At 44.6% G+C, this 21,149-nt stretch overlaps 1 protein-coding gene across 2 annotated transcripts in view; it reads right to left on the reverse strand.

Moving 5' to 3' along the window:
• CDADC1 (cytidine and dCMP deaminase domain containing 1) overlaps positions 1 to 20,776 on the reverse strand; it is a 32,930-nt gene extending 12,154 nt beyond the window's left edge. The window contains exons 1-6 of one of the 2 annotated variants that reach the window (XM_056562077.1): positions 20,487 to 20,776; positions 15,377 to 15,471; positions 12,753 to 12,930; positions 10,368 to 10,937; positions 6,580 to 6,629; positions 1,183 to 1,358 (exon numbers count right to left, since the gene is read on the reverse strand). In XM_056562077.1, the coding sequence (XP_056418052.1) occupies positions 1,183 to 1,358; positions 6,580 to 6,629; positions 10,368 to 10,937; positions 12,753 to 12,930; positions 15,377 to 15,471; positions 20,487 to 20,553 (1,136 nt within the window). In that variant the 5' untranslated portion in view covers positions 20,554 to 20,776. Of the gene's footprint in view, positions 1 to 1,182; positions 1,359 to 6,579; positions 6,630 to 10,367; positions 10,938 to 12,752; positions 12,934 to 15,376; positions 15,472 to 20,486 lie in introns of both variants that reach the window. The other variant, XM_056562076.1, reaches the window with a different exon arrangement.
• Between the last annotated feature and the right edge of the window lie 373 nt (positions 20,777 to 21,149).

Here is a 21,149-nt window from a genome sequence, read left to right on the forward strand (position 1 = left end):
CCGAACGCTGGAGTCGGGAGCTAGTTACATAATAGCCTCGCCCCCTCATGAGGTCACGCCCTGCCCCCTCAATGCAAGTCTATGGGAGGGGGCGTGATGGCTGTCACGCCCCCTCCCATAGACTTGCATTGAGGGGGAGGGGCATGGCATCATGAGGGGGCGGGGCTATGACATTACGCTCCAACGTTTGGAACAGTGGAGTACCCCTTTAAAGGGGTTATCCAGGAAAAAACTTTTTTTTATATATCAACTGGCTCCAGAAAGTTAAACAGATTTGTAAATTACTTCTATTAAAAAATATTAATCCTTTCGAGACTAATGAGCTTCTGAAGTTAAGGTTGTTCTTTTCTGTCTAAGTGCTCTCTGATGACACCTGTCTCGGGAAACGCCCAGTTTAGAAGAGGTTTGCTATGGGGATTTCCTTCTAAACTGGGCGTTTCCCGAGACAGGTGTCATCAGAGAGGACTTAGGCTGGGTTCACACTACGGTTTGTATTTACGATTCCCGTATACGGCTGGGAGGAGGGGGGCGAGGCTTAATTGCGGCGCCCGCACTCAGCCGTATTCGGGAACCATATTTAATGCATGTCTATGAGCCGACCGGAGTGAACCGCAGCCTCCGGTCGGCTGCGTATCGGCCGTATGCACTTTCCCGACCGTAGGCAAAAACGCGGTCGACAACGTTTTTTGCCTACGGTCGGGAATCCGCATACGGCCGAAAACGTAGCCGACCGGAGGCTGCGGTTCACCCCAGTCGGCTCATAGACATGCATTAAATACGGTTCCCCAATACGGCTGAGTGCGGGTGCCGCAATTAAGCCCCGCCCCCCCTCCTCCCAGCCGTATACGGGAACCGTAGTTACAGTGTGAACCCAGCCTTAGACAGAAAAGAACAACCTTAACTTCAGAAGCTCATAAGTACTTAAAGGATTAAGATTTTTTAATAGAAGTAATTTACAAATCTGTTTAACTTTCTGGAGCCAGTTGATATATAAAAAAAAAGTTTTTCCCTGGATAACCCCTTTAATGTGACTCTTGAGGCTAATGGTGTGCAAATCAGGGTTTTCTCTGGTTGTCCCTAGTAGCCAAACCCTACAATACTTTGGTGTGCCGTTTTGATTAAAGAGCAGACCTGTCCCCATACTGCTGCCCTTAGGTGTCATATGAAGGAAAGAAAAATAACCTGAAAGTTATTGCGTTCTGTTCTGCATGAATAATGTATCGAAATTTCCTTATTTCTCTATCTTTGTGGTTGTCATCCATATGTGGAAAATCAGCATACTCTGAACCCACCGGAAAAGCATTATATCCACAGCCAACGAAGTACATGGCCCCTGTGCCATCACAATCTAATGCGCTCTGAGGACAAGGAGATCAAGAGAGATGCCACATTATATACACATTATCTAATCTTATCTACCCCTATAAACAGTGGGGCAGATTTACTATTGCAAAAGCACCAGAATTCTGGCATAATTTGCATCATAACATTGATTGTCATGGCTTGAGCTACATTTGCTATGAGTTTTAAACACTTTTTAAGGGGACATTGACATCACATATTTTTCTAAGGATTTCTGCTGCAGATTTTATACTACATATTTTCTGCTGCAGATTTTATACTACATATTTTCTGCTGCAGATTTTATACTACATATTTTCTGCTGCAGATTTTGTCATTGACTTACCAGCAGAAAATCCTCAGCACAATAAGCACGTGCGAACGTGTGTTTCTGTAAAAAGGGCGATGGCCTCAACAAATAGTGGAGTGGCCTAAAATGCAACATCATGCGCCAGAAAATGCATCAGATTCTGGCTCAGTTTAAGCCAACTATTAATTGGTCTAACCTTAGATGACTGACCACTATTTACTAACATTGGGGGAAGATTTATCAAAACCTTTGTAGAGGAAAAGTGGTGGTTGCCATAGCAACCAATCAGATCGCTTCTATTATTTTTATCAAGGCCTCTGCAAAATGAAAGAAGCGATCTAATTGGTTGCTATGAGCAACTTTTCCTTTGCACAGATTTTGATAAATCTCCTCCCCCCCAGTCTTCAAATATGTCAGGTTTATCAAAGTGTCTAAGGATGATTGATAAATCAGGTGAATCTGGAGATGGTCTGGTTTAAGCTAACAGCAGCTTTTAGTTGGAAGATTTCAAACCAGAATAATGTGTCAAGATTTTGGCACAATTTAAGTGCATAAAACCACACCCCCTTTTGCCAAGGCCATGCACTCTATGTAAGAACAAGCGTAAAAGGCCTCATCATAATTATATATATATATATTGCCATGTACAACAGTTTTTGGTGCAAATTGCACCAAAATTCTCATGTATTTTCAGCCGTTAAAAAAAAATAATATAAAAATAAAAATCTTTTGGCTGAAAATATCAATTAAAAAAATCTGCTGTTTTTCAAGTGGTAACCGGCCATAAAAAGAAGATGTCAAGTAACACCTGTAAAATTAGTGTGTGTGCACAGGCAGCTATTTCACTACTGAGTTTGGAGGAAAAAACAGGCAAAAATAAATTGTGTGAACATGGCCTATATGTGACTTTGTGTCCTTTGTGGTGTTTTTGTCACGTTCTTTAAAGGAGTACTCCCGCTTAGAACTTTTTTGTGCTATTATCCCTGGGCTGCCAGCCTATGAGACAATAAACTGGACTTACCTGCTGCTGCTCCATTGGTCCCCCGGTATCTTCTTCCTGCTTGCCAGTGGTCAACGAGTGACACTGCTGATCAGCTAATCGCCAACCACAGCAACGTCCCACCTTGGCCGGCGACAGACTGAGTGGGAGTGTGATGAAAAAAAAAGGAGAACTCCAGTGAAAATGAACTTTAACCCATTCCACAGAACAGGGGATAAGTAGCTGATCACGGGGATAAATAGTTGACCCAACCCCCACCACCCACGATGAGCTACTTATCCCCCATCCTGTGGAAAGGGGCCGGGACTGGGTCTCTCAGTGACGACTACCGGTAGACGGCACACGCTCTATTCATTTCTATGGGAGCGCCAATAATGCTCAAGTGCTGTACTCTGTTCTTTTCGGTGCTCCCATAGAAATTAATGGATCCTGTGCCTGCAGCATGCACTCCTGACTAAGCGTCAGGGCCTGTTCAGAAGATCAAGGGTGGGTCCCAGCGGTCGGAAACCCCCTGCGATCAGTTACTTATCCCTTATCCTGCGGATTGGGGATATACGTTTATTTATGCTTGATATCTCCTTTAAGTGCCGGCACTGGTCGGCCTATCACCAGCCGAGGCAGGACATTGCCTCACCAGTGAGGTGTCAACCACTAGCAACCAGGAAGATGGCGGCACCTAAGGATTGGAGCAGCAATAACGCGGCACCAAAAGAGTTCAGCTTGTTGCTTTATATGCTGGCAGCCGAGGTGATGGCACAAAAATGTTCTAAGCTGGAGTACCCCTTTAATAATAATTCTTAAAACACATGATCAAAAAAATGCCATATTGATATAAACTGCAATATGAAATAAAATGCAACTGAAAAAAAACCGCAAAAAAGAAGTGCAGTGTCTTGTGGCATTTTTTCAGGGCAAAAAAACAGTATGCAAAAGCCTGGGTGCCAATATATACAATATAAGAATATACAATAAGTACGGTGTAAAATAGGTATGAAAAAGTAGCAAGTTGTTATTTTAATCTAATAGGTTTAAAAAAAAAGTCTGTAAATAAATCAGGCTTCGGTGCACACATTGCATAAAAAAAACTGCATCAGTCCTAATGTTACCTATTTTACTGCAGTTTTTTTGTTTTTATTTGATACCGTGTGAACCCAGCCTAAACGTTGTTAGATAATACATCACAACGTGAGCTAAATACATTCTACATATCTCCGTACAACCTGTGTATTGTGTTTGTTGTAATAGTTACTGCAGGGAGGGGACCTCATAATAAGGTAATTAATCTCTATGGGAATGGACTTTGTAATCAGTAGTCATTAACCCCTTACGGCAGTGTTTGCCAAACCATTGTGCCTCCAGCGGTTGCAAAACCAACTTTCAGCATGCTCAGACATACGGTGTCCATTTTAGGACATCGTCAGTCATCAGCCGTAACTCCATCCTCCGTCAGGTGAAACGGCATCCCGCCTCCTCCCTCAGGCCAATCTCAGTCAGGCGTCAGCCGCAACTCCCTACTTTGTCATCCTAAAGTCTCTGTTCCGAAACTCCGTCATCCCTCAGATGAAAAACTTTCCTGCCGTGTAGCTATACAGACTCTGTAGCACATGTAGTGTCTGTAGTACACGTTCAAGTTTCACAGTTTCGACTCCTATACATGCTGTGCAGCGTCGGCTCTGCTATGCGGCAGGAAGTTGCGTCTGAGGGAGAATCGTCTGAGGCATGATGGCGTTTTGGACGAGGGAGTTTCGGATGAGAAAGGATGGAGTTGTGGCTGAATGATAATGGCGATTGGTGTGAGGGAGGAGGCCATTTCACCTGACGGAGGACAGAGTTGCGGCTGACGAGGTCTTAAAATGGATGCTGGATGGGCATGCTGGGAGTTGTAGTTTTGCAACAGCTGGAGGCACCATGGTTGGAAAACACTGCCTTAAAGGAGTACTTCTGTCTGACCACAGTGCTCTCTGCTGACACCTCTGTCCATGTCAGGAACTGTGCAGAGAAGGAGAAAATCCCCATAGCAAACATCTCCTGGTCTGGACTGTTTGATACGGACAGAGGTGTCAGCAGAGAGCACTGTGGTCAGACAGAAAAGAAATTCAAAAAGAAAAGAAACTTCCTGTGGAGCATACAGCATCTGATAAGTACTGGAAGGATTAAGATTATTAAATAGAAGTAATTTATAAATCTGTTTAACATTCTGGCACCAATTGTTTTCCACCGAAGTACTCCTTTAAGGACACAGAACAGTTTTAGTCTTTAGTTGAAGTAGTTTTCCCTCTTTGATTCTTGACATTCCAGCACTCAATGTTTTGTATGTTGATGATGCTGTGTGATGCCTTGTTTTTTGAAGGATAAATAGGGAACCTTTCACCTGTTCCATGCTGGCCAAACCACAGGCAGTGTGAAGAGAAAATATTGGCAGCGGGATCATGTGACACTATCATTTACTCTGAAAGCTCGGGCGTTTCAGAGAAATCATAGTTAAAAAGCTGTCAAGCCGGTAAGTAGTCATGGGGGACAGTCCCTGCAGCTGTTCCCCGCTACGGCAGCCTTAAAGGTGACAAGTTTACATGTTACAGCTGCTTTTCTCTGCCTCTTGCTTACTGCTCATTGTCTAGGCTACAGACCACCTTTCCTTACTCTGAAGTATTGGACAGGCTGCTGCTGACATCACACATTATCTCTGCACAGAATAAGGCCGGGTTCACACCACATTTTTGCAGTACAGTTCCCGTATATGTTTTCAATTTGAAAACTGTATGGAACGTATTGAAAACCGTATGCATTGACTCTCCATTGAAAACCTATGCCGAACGATACATGCGGCTGCATCCGTTTTGGGTCTTGTACGTTTTTTCCTGTACCTAAAACCGTAGCCTACCACGATTTTTGGTCGAGGTAAAAAAAACAGTATTGAAACCGTATACTTTTTTTTTTGTTTAACATGGGAGTCAATGGGAACTGTAGAGAACCGTATGTGCGTACGGTTCCATCTGGTTTGCACTATACGGTTTTTGACTTTACAGTTTTTTTTCTTGGAATTTCAATCAAACAAGTGAAACTGTATTCATAATGGAGTGAAAAGTTAAAAAGTATATGTTTTTTTTCTTAAAAAAACGGATGCAATCAGACATAATTTTTCAAACCATATACAGTTTCTAACTGTATACGGGTTAAAATTTGTACACACGTTTAGTTTGGTTTTGAGGAATCCGTTATCTCATCAAAAACCTGATACGGAACTATATTGCAAAAACATGGTGTGAATGCAGCCTAAAAGAGGGACTTAATCTGCCAGGAATCTTAAATTTATATAAACGTAATCCCTGACAAGCTCTGCTGCTTGTGTGCATGCTGTACTGTGTCAGTGAGTCATGCAAAGTGCTAGCAGCTAGCAAAAAAACAAAAAAAAAAAACACAGCAAATCCTCTGTGTCTGAAGTGTCAAATACAGGGCAAGAGCCTTCCCTGCTATGGGCTGAAAAAGCAGATGAAAACATACCATACCTTTCTCACCTGGCATATTTTTGCTGCTGCACATTTTTCCTACCCTTTGACTTCAATGGGAAATAAAATACGCAGCAGCAAATACGCAGCAAAATACACCAGGTGGGAACGTACCCTTAATGTTATTACTGACAAGACATTGTGGTACTTTGTCGTTTTAGTTTATTACACGGAAAGTCTAAAGCACATACTGCACATACTAGACACTGCTCGCACTCACAATGCTAATAGCTGGGGCCAGTGCAAGCGATCTCTATAATGTGCAGGTAGCGCCTGGGCTTGCCATTGTTTCAAGCAGAAAGTCCAGGTGCCATCCGGCAATGATCATTAGACAGTCTAAGTGCTAGACATGACTGGTAGCACTGCACGTAAGAGCACCCCAACAATGGTAATAAGCAATCAGCAGATAGTCAATTACTCACAGATTTCTTCTCTGACCAAATAACGGCACCAACTCCGATTTTGTGATCTTCTAAAAAAGCAAACACAATAAAATTAATTAGTTTACATTCATATCAATTAACATTCAGATGCCAGATGTCTGCCACAGACAACATATTAAAAGCCAACCTACAGGCTTACAATCAGGAATGATAAAGTCATTATCAGTTATAAATGAGGGTGAACTGGATATATTTTTTTTTTATATGCGCCATAGAAGAGCTGTGGTAAATATGATCTCGCCTCTTGGGTTTTTATATTTCCATCAATAGAGTCATATCACTTATTTTTGGCTGTTCAAGTTGTACTTTTTACATGATAAACATTTTTTATATAAAAACTGGCTCCAGAAAGTGAAACCGATTTGTAAATTATTTCTATAAAAAAATCTTAATCCTTTCAATACTTTTTAGCTGCTGAAGTTGAGTTTGTCTGTACCTGTGTGTGACGGTTTTCTCACAATTCTTCTCTGATTTTCACCCCAATATTTATTTTTACCAGCATACAAAATGACTGTTGTTTTAGATTTTTCCCAGGTTGCAATGCGGCCGAGACCTGACTCACTAGTCAGCTGATGACAGGGAGCATGTCTGCTTTAATGGGTAGAGCGATCGCTTGGTGGGAGAGGGATCAATCTGCAACTAATGCAACAGCTGTAGGCACCCTGATTGAAAACCACAGGTCTGCAGCTCATTTATGTTTCAATGGGTGGGGTAGCTGATGTATGGGAGGGAGGAAAATGGAATTGTGGGATTTGTAGTCAAAAAAAGAAAAGTCAAACAGGAAATACAGGTTCATAAAAAGCTAGCCACTGTGTTATGGTAATCTTACAGCATAGCCATTTAGCCCCAAGACAAGTGCAGATCCTTCCCAAGCATGTCCATTACTGTCTGCCAGGTATGTACTAAAATCACCTTATGGTGGATAACCCCTTTAAGATTTTTTAATAGAAGTAATTTACAAATCTTCTTAACTTTCTGGAGCCAGTTGAGATATATATATATATATATATATATATATATTTAAAAAATACCCCTTTAATGTTACCCTATAATTAATTGCGGGATGAAACTGAAAAAAGGCAAAATTTTGTGGAGTGTATTTTACTGTGCAGTTTTTGTTTTGCTACTTAAAAAAAAAAGAAAAAAAAATTATATATGTGTGCGTGTGTGTATAAATATATGTATACACACACACATATAATTTAAAAAAAAAAATTTATGCAGGATTATGAACATTTTTTAAATGTTCCAACATTTCTGCATGTGACAACAACAATATATATATATATATATATATATATATATATACCGTATATACTCGAGTGTAAGCCGACCCGAGTATAAGCCGAGACCCCTAATTTCAACCCAAAATCCCAGGAAAAGTTATTGACTCGAGTATAAGCCTAGGGTGGGAAATACATCATCCCCCCCTGTCATCATCCAGACCCGTCATTAACATCTTCATCATCATCACCGCCTGTCATCATCCAGACCCTCATCATCATCACCTGTCATCATCCCCTTGTCATCATCCCACACATCCCCCCTTCATCATCCCCTTGTCATCATCCCCACCCCCCTTCATCATCCCCTTGTAATCATCCCCACCCCCTTCATCATCCCCTTGTAATCATCCCACACACCCCCCTTCATCATCCTCTTTTCATCATCCCCACCCCCTTCATCATCCCCTTGTCATCATCCCCACCCCCCTTCATCATCCCCACCCCCCTTCATCATCCCACCCCCCCCCTTCATCATCCTCTTATCATCCCACACCCCCCCTTCATCATCCTCTTCTCATCATCCGCCCTCAGTGGTCTTCAACCTGCGGACCTCCAGAGGTTTCAAAACTACAACTCCCAGCAAGCCCGGGCAGCCATCGGCTGTCCGGGCTTGCTGGGAGTTGTAGTTTTGAAACCTCCGGAGGTCCGCAGGTTGAAGACCACTGCGGCCTTCAACATCATCCAGCCCCCTCTCACCCCCCTTTAGTTCTGTACAGTACTCACCTCCGCTCGACGCTGGTCCGGTCCTGCAGGACTGTCCGGTGAGGAGGTGGTCCGGTGGGATAGTGGTTCCGGGCTGCTATCTTCACCGGGGGCGCCTCTTCTCCGCGCTTCCGGCCCGGAATAGAGGCGTTGCCTTGACAATGACGCAGAAGTACGTTGGCAATGAACGTACCTCTGCGTCGTTGTCAAGGCAACGTGACTATTCTGGGGCCGGACCCGAAGCGCTTAGAAGAGGCCTCCCCGGTGAAGATAGCAGCCCGGAACCACTATCCCACCGGACCACCTCCTCTCCGGACAGCCCTGCAGGACCGGACCAGCGCCGAGCGGAGGGGAGTACGGTACAGAACTAAAGGGGGGTGAGAGGGGGCTGGATGATGTCGAAGGCCGCAGTGGTCTTCAACCTGCGGACCTCCGGAGGTTTCAAAACTACAACTCCCAGCAAGCCCGGACAGCCGATGGCTGCCCGGGCTTGCTGGGAGTTGTAGTTTTGAAACCTCTGGAGGTCCGCAGGTTGAAGACCACTGCGGGTGGGGGAGTTCACTCGAGTATAAGCCGAGGGGGGTGTTTTCAGCACGAAAAATCGTGCTGAAAAACTCGGCTTATACTCGAGTATATACGGTATATATATATATATATATATATATATATATATATATATATATATATATATATATATATATATATATTTATATTATATATATATATATATACATATATATATATAACATTCCTAGTTTCAATTATTTTTATTTAAAAATGGGAAAAAAAATCAAATTTTTAGTAGGAAGGTTTTTTTTTTTTTAGATTTCTAAAAACAGTTTAGACTTTAAACACTATTTAAAGCCCTCTTCGGTGTCTTGTAAAAGCAATCCTTTGATCACTTGTACAGTACACTGCAATACTATTGTATCGCAGTGTTATTTTGTATTGCCAATGTGTCTCTATGTACTCCATTAGGATTACGCTGCGGATCCGCCGCTAAAGGACCGCTTTATGCTGCCTTTATAGGTGCCTGCTCGGAGCGGCAATACGAAGCTACAAGCAGACACACTGAACTGGTGTGCGAGTCGCTGCGCATGCACATTGCATTCGGAGACATCGTGGCCACTCCCCCCACCCTATGAGCTAGGCCGAGAGCTGCCACGATGTGCGAGTATATCGTACATGACAGTGTGTTTGCTCGTAGCTACGTATTGCCGCTCCGGGCATGCATCTGTAAAGGCAGCATACAGCGGTCCTTCAGCGGCGGATCCCCAGCTCGTATGAATGTACCCTTAGCATTGGGTCTGCTGTAAGTGGTTCCTATCGGTTTATATGTTTTGTTTTTCACGTAAGCAGAGCGGTATTGTCCAGATACTGTGGATAGGGATACATAGAGGTAGTATTAAAGAGGTACTCCACCGCCCCAGCATCTGAAAATTTAGTTCCGAACACTGGGTGCGGGCTGCGGGGGTCGTGCCGTCACGGCCATGCCCCCTCATGCCGTCACAGCCACGCCCCCTCAATCCAGGTATATGGGAGGGGGCGTGACACCCGCCACGCCCCCTCCCATATACTTGCATTGAGTGGCGTGGCCGTGATGTCACAACCCCCGCAGCCTGCACCCAGCGTTCGGAAATAAAATGTTCCGGACACTTGGGCAGTGGAGTACCCCTTTAAGTTTATGCCCCCTTCCCATATATAGCTTCTATTCATATTATCATTGGTGTGTGTTCAAACAGCAACTATTACAATCACGGAATTGTATGAGCCTCTAACCAGTTCGATACGCCAGCAGTCGTGCTTGTATTATACAGTGCCGGGCAATTTCTTGGGTAAGTCCCTTTTGGTTCTCATCACTTGTCTCACTGAGGTAGAAACCAAAATGAGAGTAGCTAGGAATACTGGCTGCAACAGTAGCAAGAATAAGGACATGATCCTTCATGTTCTGCCTCAGGCAACCGAAATATGGGTCCTCACACAGATTCTCCAGTCCCATCAATCTCAGAATCTCTTTGTGCGTGTCTTTGCTGGAGATTAAAAAAAGAGCTTCATACTCCTTAACCCGTTCCTGGCGATACTCATAAAAAGTGCTTCTCGTAAAATCAGGCTTTATCTTGGTAATCTTCTGTACAAAGTCACATTTCAATGATGTCTCTTCTACAAACTGCACCATGTAGCATGCCAATGGCTGCAAGAGCACACAAACATGGGCACGACTGTTCGATTTCAACCTCTCTACTGCCTTGGCATCCAGCCTTGCATCCTCAATGCTAGTTTGGGAAGAGTTTTCTTGCTGTAGACTCATCTCAGGATCTGAAGGCCAGTATGAGATACGGTTCACACCAGCTGGAAATAGAAAGAAAACATATACATTCAAGGGAATATATCAAATACAACCTATTGCTTAAAGGGGTACTCCGGTGAAAAATAATTTATTTTTAAATCAACTGGTGTCAGAAAGTTAAACATCTGTATATGACTTCTATTTAAAATTCGTAATCCTTCCAGTACTTATCAGATGCTGTATACTACAGAGGAATTTATATTCTTTTTGAATTTTGTTTCTGTCTGACCACAGTGCTCTCTGCTGACACCTCTGTCCATGTCAGAAAATTTCCAGATTAGGAGAAAATCCCTATAGCAAACCTATCCTGCTCTGGACAGTTCCTGACATGGACAGGGGTGTCAGCAGAGAGCACTGTGGTCAGACAGAAAAGAAATTGAAAAAGAAAGGAACTTCCTTTGTAGAATACAGCTGCTGATAAGTACTGGAAGGATTAAGATTTCTAAATAGAAATAATTTACAGATGTTTAACTTTCTGACACCAGTTGATTTAAAGAAAAAAAAATAGATAAAAAAATAAAGCTTAGGCTAGGTTCACACGGTCGTTGTACCCAATCCCAAGTTTTTTCCTGTCAATGTTTCCATACTACTAACAGATGCAAACTGATGCAAAGGGATGCCATTTAGTGGCATCTTTTGGCATCAGTTTTTCCATCTGTTAGTATGAAAAGTCAGCCGCCTACAGACTCCTGCAGCTGGGACTACTACTACTACTCCTATCATGGAACAGACTCGTTTCCATGATGGGTGTAGTAGTTCCCCCGGCCGGCCAGCCAGATGCTCTGTTGTTCAGCAGGGATGCACTGCGGGGGACAGATATATACCTCTGCAGGGACAGATATGTAGATTTGCTGTGGGGGGCCAGACATATAGCTCTATATGTCTGTCCCCCAGCATCGCTTCTATATATCTGTTCCCCCAGCGATATATATCTGTCCCCCCGCAGTGCATCTATATATCTGTCCCTGCTGAACAGCAGAGCATCTACCTGGCCGGCCGGGGAACGCAGCGCAACTCCACCGACAGGCGTAATTGGCCACTCGGAGCCTGCTATTCAAGGCTCCCGGTGAGGGATTAGAAAAAAGTAAAAAAGACACTATATACTGAATGCAACCTCTTTTCTCTGCTAAAAATAACAGAATAGGAACCAAACGAGTGCAAACAGGTGATAAATGGATTGTAAAAAAAAAAATCCTACTGACATCAATGGGATCCATTAACAGCTGTTTGCAAAAGGCTTGAATGGATTTGACAACAGGCATGAATTAACAGGGTCTGACATTAATGTGAACGAGCCCTTATCCATATTGTTTAAGACTAATATTATAATAATCTTAATTATTAATCTCGCAGTTTCCATTTTGGCCTAAAACTGAGCTGAGACTTCCTGCCCTGTATAGATGCCCTTCTACTACGTACAGACAGGAGTATAGTGAAAGCTGACACCAGTAAGATAGACAACACTAGCTCTGCCACCATTCACAGCAACCCCCTCCTTGTAGAATGACTTCTGAAAAGGTCACAAAGCGTGCCCAATAGTGTCTCCATATCATGTGTATGGGACAGGTCTTGTCTATTGTGGTCTATGGTCCATGGGTTCTGCTGTAAAGAATATAGCTAAATGCAAGATGACTACCTTCATAATATGTGCAAAATGTTATATAAATATTGCAATCAGAAAATAGAAAGATTAGAAAAAAAAACATGTTTAAGTTTAAGTATGCCTGTAATCAGGAAAACAAATGAAGATGACACAATCCCTTTATTATACTATACATTTCTGGTATAAAAAATAATGAAAGGATGTGTCCACTCACCGTTAACAATCATTTTCAGGCATGTAGAGCAAGGTTTTCTGGAGAAATAGAGATCACAATCCTTGAGACACGAGCCATGCTTTATCACTGCAATCTGACCGGCATGAAGCTCACTGCTGGAGCAATGGAGTCCGATGATCTTCATGTTTCTTACAACTACAAGCCCCGTCTTCTTTATCTGCTGAAAAAAATATAAAAAAATAATCGTGTAAAGTGAAACCAGAGGGAGACACAGAAAACACCAATAAAATGTTCTGTCCTAATAAAAGTAGTAATAGAACTCAATCAAGAATACATTTCACTGCATATTTATTGTTTTCTATTTATATTTAATGCACAATTCCAGATTCCCGCCAAATCCCCTTGACTTAAAGGGGTACTCCACCCCTAGACATCTTATCCCCTATCCTTTGGATAGGGATAAAATGTCTGATCGTGGGGGTCACGCCGCTGGGGACCCCCACGATCAGACATCTTATCACCTATCATTTGGATAGGGGATAAGTTGTCTAGGGGTGGAGTACCCCTTTAAATAAGGTCCGTCAGTGTCTGGTATTTTACAGGGGTTGAGTAGAGGAAAAATAAATTAAAAAAATAGGACATGCATTCATTTTTTTCTCCGCTCAACTACCATCTTTCCCACGGACTGACTCCCTTTAATGGAGCGCGCCGGCAGTGTGAACAAGCCCTCAGCAGCTCCGTCAACCAGTTGGTGTCTACAACTTCTATGCAGATCTACAGTATGTTTACGAACAGCTATGGGGGTAGATTTATTAAAACCTGTCCAGATGAAAAGTTGTCCATACATTTAGGTGCACTACTGTGGTAGATGTAAACAGTAACATATGACTAACCCTCAAAATGGTGTTAAAATTGAGACATAAGCCAGAATATTCTTATATGAAGGACATACCTGAGCCCGCACACCACGCCAAGGTTTCTCAAGTGGCACGGGACCTAACACTAAACCTACCTGTGCCATATGGGCAATACCAGGGGCCAGTGGGCAATTACAGTGGCAATAGGTCCGAAGTCACAGCCTGTTCCCAGATACCCTCCAGTGTGGCTAAGCACACATACAGTGGGAGGAAGGTTATGAGCCCCACCCAAGAAGGCTGATATGTTGCCGGACCCACAGGTGCACCGAAATGCTGCCTATAATAGTGATTAAGGCGCATTAGATTGGGAGTTTATACAACTCCAAGTACAAGATTTTTTACTAACAAGTAGAGATGAGCGAACTTACAGTAAATTCGATTCGTCACAAACTTCTCGGCTCGGCAGTTGATGACTTATCCTGAATAAATGAGTTCAGCTTTCAGGTGCTCCCGTGGACTGGAAACGGTGGATACAGTCCTAGGAGACTCTCTCCTAGGACTGTATCCACCATTCCAGCCCACCGGAGCACCTGAAAGCTGAACTCATTTATGCAGGATAAGTCATCAACTGCCGAGCCGAGAAGTTCGTGACAAATCGAATTTACTGTAAGTTCGCTCATCTCTACTAACAAGGTTAGTCATATGTTACTGTCTACATCTACCACAGTAGTGCACCAACATTCCTGTATTATTCTAATTGTTACACATCCCCACCGTCTATCTCAGTGGTCTTCAACCTGCAGACCTCCAGATGTTGCAAAACTACAACTTCCAGCATGCCCGGACAGCCAACGGCTGCCCGGGCATGCTGGGAGTTGTAGTTTCGCAACATCTGGAGGTCCGCAGGTTGAAGACCACTGGTCTATCTGGTGTAGGATTCTATTGTGGCACTTGTAGTCCGCTGCAGGCATCCCCCATTGTATGCATTTTTATGCTGGGGATCGCCCCTAGCAACGGACTACAAGGGCAGGATCTGCTCCCCCAGTATAAATGCACAACTGCATATGGGGTTGAGCACCTCCAGCCATTTGAGACCTTGCTGTTCAGAGGAAAAGTTGCCCAGTTGCCCATAGCAACCAATCACCTCGCTTCTTTCATTTTTAACTTAACCTCTGCAAAATGAAAGAAGCAATCTGGTTGCTATGGGCAACTGGGCAACTTTTCCTTTAGCACAGGTTTTGATCTCTCCCTATGGCCCAGATTTATCAAACTGTTTGAGGGTAAAAATGTAGTGATTTTTTCAACAGCAACCAATCACAGCTCAGCTTCCACTTTACCAGAGCTTGTTAGCTGAGCTGTGATTGGTTGCTGTGAGAAAATCCCTCCACTTTTTCTCTCACACAGTTTGATAAATCTGGGCCTAGGGGGGAGATTTATCAAAACCTGTCCAGAGGAAAAGTTGCTGAGTTGCCCATAGCAACCAATCAGATTGCTTCTTTCACTTTTAACAAGGCCTCTGCAAAATGAAAGAAGCGATCTGATTGGTTGCTATGGGCAACTGGGCAACTTTTCCTTTGCGCACATTTTGATAAATCTACCCCTATGTGTTTACAAACCAACCTTGTGAAGAGATACTTACTTTATATGTCCTTTATCTCTTGACAACCTACCGAATGCCCGCTGGCAATGGGTAGGGGCAGGGGGACAGCTATTATTTCAGATTCAATCTACACTGGGTTTTTCTATCAAAATACCTTGACTACTTGTTACATTGCTTTGTAGATGGAAAAAATACTCTTAATTTACCTTTTTGTCCTGAGTATCTTTGGAGGAGGGAAAAACCTCCATCCATAGGCTTAGTAGTGTGAATAAATGGACTTTAGAAAACCGTGGGGCTTGACCTAAAACACCAAAGAGAAAGAAATATAAAGATATGCACTGTACCTGATATTAACTAATATTATTGCTTAAAGGGTACCTCTCATCAAAAAAACTTTTGATATATTATAGATTAATGTATGCAGAATAACTTCACAATTGCATGTTATTAAAAAATATGCTTCTTTCTATTTAATTTTCCACTTTGAAGAAATGACCACTAGGTGTCTCCCTACCAGTCCTGGCAGCAAGCATTTCAGACTCATGCTGGAGTCCTAAACACTACGAGCTGCCAGTTTGCTTTGTTCACAAAGGAGAACACTCGGAGCTGCCAGCCTGCTTTGTTCACAGCCTGTTTGGCTGTGAACAAAGCAGGCTGGCAGCTCTGAGTGTTTAGGACTCCAGCATGAGTCAGAAATGCTTGCTGACAGGACTGATCGGGAAAAATACAATAGAAAGAAGCATATTTTTCATTAACATGCTATTGGAAAGTTATTCAACATTCATTAATCTAAAATATATCAAAAGTTTATTTGATGAGAGGTACCCTTTAAAGAGGTTGTCCGGGTAAATATTTTTTTTATATGGAAAAGAGCTCAGGATGGGGGAACATAAAAGAAAACCACATACTCTCCTGCCACCGATCCTCCCCACTGACGCCATTCGGACAGTAATTTAACAAGAGCCGTTCACACAAGCAGATTTAATTGCAAGTTAGCAGCGTGGTTCTCCACGGCGGATTTTCTTTTTGGGTACATTTTGGTGCAGATTTTCTGCTGCTGATTTTCCTACCCATTGAAGACAATGGGTAGGAAAATCTGCAGCAGAAAATCTGCAGCAAAATATGCTCGTGTGAACGTACCCTTCATATGCGTTCATATGGGTGGATTAGCCAGTGAACTTGCAGCGTGGTTCCCATTGCGAGTTTAAATATATGGGTGAGCTCTCCATGGCAAATTTTTCGGCAGCGGAATTAAACTTCAATGGGGTCTGCAGTGAATTTTTGCCAACAGAAATTCCACTGCTGAAAATCTGCTGCGGACTGCGGAGAGCCCACCCACATTTCTACTCATAGTGGAAAACACGTTGCGAGTTTGTTGGCGAATCTTCCCATGTAAACGAGCCCTAAGGGTCCACATTTACAGGAGCAGATTTTGTGCATATTTTCCGCAGTGTACTTGCTGTGGAAAATCTGAGGCAGATTTTTCTACCATTCACTTCAATAGGTGTGCATAAAATCTGCAATAGTGGCAGATTTATGGATTTTTTTGCAGACCCATTGAAGTCAATGGTAGCAAAATCTGCTGTGGATTTTCCACAGCAAATACGCTGCAGGAAATCTGCATGAAAACTGCTGTGTGAATGGACTCCTAAGGAACATTCGCACGTGTGTATTTTCTGCTGCAGCTTTTCTGCTGTAGATTTTCTGCTATTAAGGGTACCGTGACACTACGGAGACTTTGTCTGCTGCGATTTCTGGACAGCTAGGCTCCATAGACAGGGCAGACTCCATAGAAAGCAGTGAATATCTAAGCGGATTCCTCCAAAAGAATGAAAACAATGGGAGGCTGTGGAATTTCTGCTCGGAAACTACCTAGTGTGAAGGTAGCCTAAAGCATTGATAAAATCTGCAGAAGAGAATCCCCAGCAAAATACCCTTACCAGCAGTGAACTGTCCCTTATTTTGTAGCACAATGATCCACAGTGATTCTCTCCATCTGTTACAAAATTACAACTCCCAGCATGTTAGGGCAGGCTGGGAGCTGTAGTTTTGCACAGCTGGTGAGTGACAGGGCAGGCTGGTGAGTGACAGGGAAGGCTGGTGAGTGACAGGGCAGGCTGGTGAGTGACAGGGCAGGCTGGTGAGTGACAGGGCAGGCTGGTGAGTGACAGGGAAGGCTGGTGAGTGACAGGGAAGGCTGGTGAGTGACAGGGCAGGCTGGTGAGTGACAGGGCAGGCTGGTGAATGACAGGGCAGGCTGGTGAGTGACAGGGCAGGCTGGTGAGTGACAGGGAAGGCTGGTGAGTGACAGGGCAGGCTGGTGAGTGACAGGGCAGGCTGGTGAATGACAGGGCAGGCTGTGAGTGACAGGGCAGGCTGGTGAGTGACAGGGAAGGCTGGTGAGTGACAGGGAAGGCTGGTGAGTGACAGGGAAGGCTGGTGAGTGACAGGGAAGGCTGGTGAGTGACAGGTTGGGGATCAGCACAGTAGCTGAATCAATGTACATGACACTTGGGCTGCTGAAAGCTTAGTTGTCACCAGTCCTTGCTAGAATGAGACATAACAAGATATTATTAAAGGGCTTCCACTAAAAAGCAGTGTCATTCATCCTGTAACAAAGGGCACTGATCACACTCACCCTGCAGACTGTATAGGGCACTGATCACACTCACCCTGCAGATTGTATAGGGCACTGATCACACTCACCCTGCAGACTGTATAGGGCACTGATCACACTCACCCTGCAGATTGTATAGGGCACTGATCACACTCACCCTGCATAGGGCACTGATCACACTCACCTGCAGATTGTATAGGGCACTGATCACACTCACCCTGCAGACTGTATAGGGCACTGATCACACTCACCCTGCAGACTGTATAGGGCACTGATCACACTCACCCTGCAGATTGTAAAGGGCACTGATCACACTCACCCTGCAGACTGTATAGGGTACTGATCACACTCACCCTGTATGCTGTATAGGGCACTGATCACACTCACCCTGCAGATTGTATAGGGCACTGATCACACTCACCCTGCAGATTGTATAGGGCACTGATCACACTCACCCTGCAGATTGTATAGGGCACTGATCACACTCACCCTGCAGATTGTATAGGGCACTGATCACACTCACCCTGCAGATTGTATAGGGCACTGATCACACTCACCCTGCAGATTGTATAGGGCACTGATCACACTCACCCTGCAGATTGTATAGGGCACTGATCACACTCACCCTGCAGATTGTATAGGGCACTGATCACACTCACCCTGCAGATTGTATAGGGCACTGATCACACTCACCCTGCAGATTGTATAGGGCACTGATCACACTCACCCTGCAGATTGTATAGGGCACTGATCACACTCACCCTGCAGATTGTATAGGGCACTGATCACACTCACCCTGCAGATTGTATAGGGCACTGATCACACTCACCCTGCAGACTGTATAGGGCACTGATCACACTCACCCTGCAGATTGTATAGGGCACTGATCACACTCACCCTGCAGATTGTATAGGGCACTGATCACACTCACCCTGCAGATTGTATAGGGCACTGATCACACTCACCCTGCAGATTGTATAGGGCACTGATCACACTCACCCTGCAGATTGTATAGGGCACTGATCACACTCACCCTGCAGATTGTATAGGGCACTGATCACACTCACCCTGCAGACTGTATAGGGCACTGATCACACTCACCCTGCAGACTGTATAGGGCACTGATCACACTCACCCTGCAGATTGTATAGGGCACTGATCACACTCACCCTGCAGACTGTATAGGGCACTGATCACACTCACCCTGCAGATTGTATAGGGCACTGATCACACTCACCCTGCAGACTGTATATGGCACTGATCACACTCACTCTGCAGATTGTATAGGGCACTGATCACACTCACCCTGCAGATTGTATAGGGCACTGATCACACTCACCCTGCAGATTGTATAGGGCACTGATCACACTCACCCTGCAGACTGTATAGGGCACTGATCACACTCACTCTGCAGATTGTATAGGGCACTGATCACACTCACCCTGCAGACTGTATAGGGCACTGATCACACTCACCCTGCAGATTGTATAGGGCACTGATCACACTCACCCTGCAGACTGTATAGGGCACTGATCACACTCACCCTGCAGATTGTATAGGGCACTGATCACACTCACCCTGCAGATTGTATAGGGCACTGATCACACTCACCCTGCAGATTGTATAGGGCACTGATCACACTCACCCTGCAGATTGTATAGGGCACTGATCACACTCACCCTGCAGACTGTATAGGGCACTGATCACACTCACCCTGCAGATTGTATAGGGCACTGATCACACTCACCCTGCAGATTGTATAGGGCACTGATCACACTCACCCTGCAGATTGTATAGGGCACTGATCACACTCACCCTGCAGACTGTATAGGGCACTGATCACACTCACTCTGCAGATTGTATAGGGCACTGATCACACTCACCCTGCAGACTGTATAGGGCACTGATCACACTCACCCTGCAGATTGTATAGGGCACTGATCACACTCACCCTGCAGACTCTATAGGGCACTGATCACACTCACCCTGCAGACTGTATAGGCCACTGATCACACTCACCCTGCAGATTGTATAGGGCACTGATCACACTCACCCTGCAGATTGTATAGGGCACTGATCACACTCACCCTGCAGATTGTATAGGGCACTGATCACACTCACCCTGCAGATTGTATAGGGCACTGATCACACTCACCCTGCAGATTGTATAGGGCACTGATCACACTCACCCTGCAGACTGTATAGGGCACTGATCACACTCACCCTGCAGACTGTATAGGGCACTGATCACACTCACCCTGCAGACTGTATAGGGCACTGATCACACTCACCCTGCAGATTGTATAGGGCACTGATCACACTCACTCTGCAGATTGTATAGGGCACTGATCACACTCACCCTGCAGATTGTATAGGGCACTGATCACACTCACCCTGCAGATTGTATAGGGCACTGATCACACTCACCCTGCAGATTGTATAGGGCACTGATCACACTCACCCTGCAGACTGTATAGGGCACTGATCACACTCACCCTGCAGACTGTATAGGGCACTGATCACACTCACCCTGCAGATTGTATAGGGCACTGATCACACTCACCCTGCAGACTGTATAGGGCACTGATCACACTCACCCTGCAGATTGTATAGGGCACTGATCACACTCACTCTGCAGATTGTATAGGGCACTGATCACACTCACCCTGCAGACTGTATAGGGCACTGATCACACTCACCCTGCATGCTGTCTGTCTGTGTCCCGGTGGAGCAGCAGGTAATAGCGGGCTGCGGGCTGCTGTACATGGGGTGAGCCGGGTGTCCTTCTCCCAGCTATACTTCTGCATTACCAGCAGCCTACAGGAGGATGACAGCCAAGGTATAAGCCATCAGCAGCCTATAGAGTTGACAGGTAAACAGACAACCGTGTAAAGACCTTACAAATGTCACTTGTACTCTCAGGCAATCGGAGGCAGAAGCAGCTAAACGTAGGTCAATGAGAGCCGCCATGTACTCGGAGACCACGTACACTACCAACGCGAGCTCTGTCACTGACAAAATGGCCGCCATGCCTCCCTTTTGTGGCGTCCGTTTCTCTGTGTACAGACGTGCCTCTGCCGATTGGGATGGGGAACATGTTTGTCTTTCGCTTTATAATGTGTTTGTTTGTTGCTTTGCTATTCATGTGTTTCTTTCTGTGGTAAAAGTATGTGAGGTGTGTGGTGGAAAAACTGGAGGAACAGGGACAAGATATACAGATGCAACAATACCAAGGTGACTGAATTATCTGCACGTAAACATAAGGCCAGGATCCTGCAGGCGTACATCCTCAGGCGGGTCCCATTCGTTTTATTGGCAAGAACAGAGTCACCTAGTTTGCAGTTAAGTCTGGTAAAATTAGC

This window comes from Hyla sarda, chromosome 2 (genome assembly GCF_029499605.1).
Source record: "Hyla sarda isolate aHylSar1 chromosome 2, aHylSar1.hap1, whole genome shotgun sequence".
NCBI classification, from domain to species: Eukaryota; Metazoa; Chordata; class Amphibia; order Anura; family Hylidae; genus Hyla; species Hyla sarda.